General features: G+C 42.6%; 1 protein-coding gene and 1 long non-coding RNA gene across 5 annotated transcripts in view; one reads left to right on the forward strand and one right to left on the reverse strand.

Moving 5' to 3' along the window:
• Positions 1–813, reverse strand: part of LOC138155912 (uncharacterized) — a 1,813-nt gene extending 1,000 nt beyond the window's left edge. Inside the window, exon 1 of the long non-coding RNA XR_011167024.1 lies at positions 696–813. This is a non-coding gene — a long non-coding RNA (uncharacterized lncRNA). The remainder of the gene's footprint in view (positions 1–695) is intronic.
• The window catches only part of TRPS1 (transcriptional repressor GATA binding 1), a 312,015-nt gene continuing 309,325 nt past the window's right edge, over positions 9–2,698 (forward strand). For 2 of the 4 annotated variants that reach the window (XM_069081182.1, XM_069081186.1), the window contains exon 1: positions 9–130. Coding sequence is in view for 1 of the 4 variants with exons in the window: in XM_069081185.1 (XP_068937286.1) it covers positions 867–876 (10 nt within the window). In the remaining 3 variants the exon portion in view is untranslated. Of the gene's footprint in view, positions 131–718; positions 877–2,698 lie in introns of those variants that run through there. The other 2 variants (XM_069081185.1, XM_069081183.1) reach the window with 2 other exon arrangements.

Below are 2,698 nucleotides of genomic sequence, written 5' to 3' on the forward strand. Positions count from 1 at the left end.
ACCGCCCCCCCCCGCCCCCCCCGAATAATCCAAGATCAACTCTGCAAACAACAGAAGACGGTTCATGGCTCTAGCCACCGCTCCACCATCTTTCGGGCTGCTGAGGTTATTATTGCCGATTAATCAACAGGTAAGGAGGAGGGGAAAAAAAGGCAAAGAGGGAGAGAGAGATCAGCAGGAGGAAAAAGAAAGGCATGGGGGTGATCAGCTTTTCTTTCTTGCTACGTAAGATAATATTGCGCACGTTGAGTGTGGCCATGCTAAAGTGTTCTCTGTGTGTGCGAAATGTGGGTGAGCTGAGAGAGGAGGATTGGGAATTAAAAGTGACTTTCTTTGCAAAAAGGAGAAAGAGAGAGTCAAAAAGCAAAGCAGAGAGGGTTCTCGGATTTCACATGCATTTTTTTATGCGTGTATGTTTTCTTTCTTTTTTCCCCCCTTTCTTTTCTTTTCTTTTCTTCTCTCCCCCCCCCCCCCGGTTTTGGTGGGTCAAAGGCATGTGAGCCCTGGAAATTGGCGACTTCAAACTGCAGTAGCCCCTGGAGTCAGGAGGGTCAAGTTCAGCTGCTGAGGAGGAGGAAAAACAAATCCCCATTTGCCAAAAAAGAAGTTTCAGGGCTGATGTCCCCCCCGCCCCCTCCCTTTCCCCCCGTTCCCCTCACCCCCTCGTCTCTTTCTTTCTGATTTTAATTCCCTACCATCGGGCAAAGTAGAAGAGCAGAAGGAGGTTGCAACTGAGGAGCTGCTGCAGTCATAGCCCAGGCTGCTGCTGCTGCTGCTGCTGTTGTTACTGCTGCTGCTGCTGCTGCTGCTGCTGCTGGAAGTTTTATGGGAATCATGACAAGCGGGGCAGAGACTAGAGACCCATCATGAAGAGTAGTAAGTTGGGAGAAACTTTTTAGGATTGGGAAGGAATGAAAGGAGAGAGGGGAAGCGAATGGGGTTCGTTTCCTGGTCCTCTAAATGACAAGAATGACCTGATTCTGGATGGCTTTGAGAAAACTACCAGACCCAGGCATGAAACTTTTTTCTCTCTCCCTTTAAAGGCAGAGTTGCAGTGTCCCCATATTCTGGTGTCTCTGCCGGGAGTGGTTTCTAGAGACTTGGGCCAGTCTGCTTTTGCGATTTTCATTTTGTATGACAGGGCTTTAAGAAAGAGATGCTTCTTTAAATGAATGGGGGCTGTGAGAAAGAGGAATACTTCCTATTTCGTCCGTGATGGGAAAGTGTGTTGGCGAGTAGTGGTGACAGTGGGGCTCATTATTAAAAGCTACCACAGTAGTTTGAGTTTAAGTAGCCCATGGTGGGCTCTGCAAGCAGTCTCTCAGTCTTCTGAAGCTGGTGCTCCCTGGGCTTTGATGTTGGTCTTGGGAAAGGGATCTTCGAAGGGCCATGGCAGACACTACTGTGCCTCCAAACATCTCCACCATTCTAGGACCCCGTGAGCAATTTGAGGATGGGACCTGGGGTGGTAGTTGTTTGAAGTTGTTTTGTGACTTGGAGAGCTTTTTTGTTAGTACCTGCCAGAGATGGTGGTGTTTGCCCGGGGAAGGCAGTAACTTTTATGGCTGCAGGACTTTAAAGCAATTTATGTTTTTCGGGATTGAGACCGGATCTTCGACTTAGTAAAATCAGGTTCTCCATTCTCTCCCTTCCTCGTTCCCACCCTCATATTTTCAGCTTTTCAGAGTATTGATCTTTAGAAAGTTCTGGGCAAGAAAGCTTAAAGATGAAGTAAAATAAAATTTGAATAAGATAATTTCTTTTCTCTCCTATTCTACAATTTGATACTACTTTTGAAAAATTGGCAGTAAACTTTTACATGAAGAACTGTGAAGTATAAAGTCAGGAAGAGTTAAGTTATGCAGAAGTTAAGTAGATTTGTTAAACTTTTCTAAATTTACCTGGAAGAGAGAAGGGATCAGAGAGTTAGAATTAGTACAAAGGGGCAATCCATATAGGGCCTGACTGGGACAAAAATCATCCAGAAATGATAACCAAAGCCCTGTACTTTACTTACTTTGCTAAGAAAAGAATAAGAAATCAAAGAACCTCTAACTAGTCCATCAGAAATCTCTAGCGATGAAGTGAAAAAACCTATGGATTTTGATGGCATCAAATTACTTTCCTGTTGGTTTTAGGAAAAGTTGATCATTTGGAAAAGACTGCCAGAGTTAGAAATGCAAGGGGGCAAAGGAAAGTAATGGTGAAAGCCAGTGCTTGACGTGGACAAAATGAGAATGAAAGTTTCTGAACTGCATTCACTGTTTTTGAAGTTCTTACATGATGTGCATTCAACTAGAAAGCTGTCTCAGATATTCTACCACATTAATGTAAAAAAGCAAACAAACTCCAAAACGGTGAGAATTTTTTTTTTAATAGTATGCCAGGACTGTGAATAAATACAGGGCTTGTATGAGAAAATGAAGTATTTCCTGTAAGTTGTCATACTGACAACACTGCCTGGAAATAATACTAGCATTTTAAAGATTTTATTTTTTACTTTTATGTGAGTTTATTAATGACTTGATTTATCCAGCAAGTCATATCCATTCTCCTTTGAACTTCTCTATTTTCTTGTTCTTCTTCTTCTTCTTCTTATTCTTCTTCTTCTTCTTCTTCTTCTTCTTCTTCTTCTTCTTCTTCTTCTTCTTCTTCTTCTTCTTCTTCTTCTTCTTCTTCTTCTTCTTCTTCTTCTTCT

This window comes from Petaurus breviceps, unplaced genomic scaffold (assembly GCF_028583685.1).
Source record: "Petaurus breviceps papuanus isolate PSGF00001 unplaced genomic scaffold, PetGlider_PUasm1.0 98, whole genome shotgun sequence".
Classification (NCBI taxonomy): domain Eukaryota; kingdom Metazoa; phylum Chordata; class Mammalia; order Diprotodontia; family Petauridae; genus Petaurus; species Petaurus breviceps.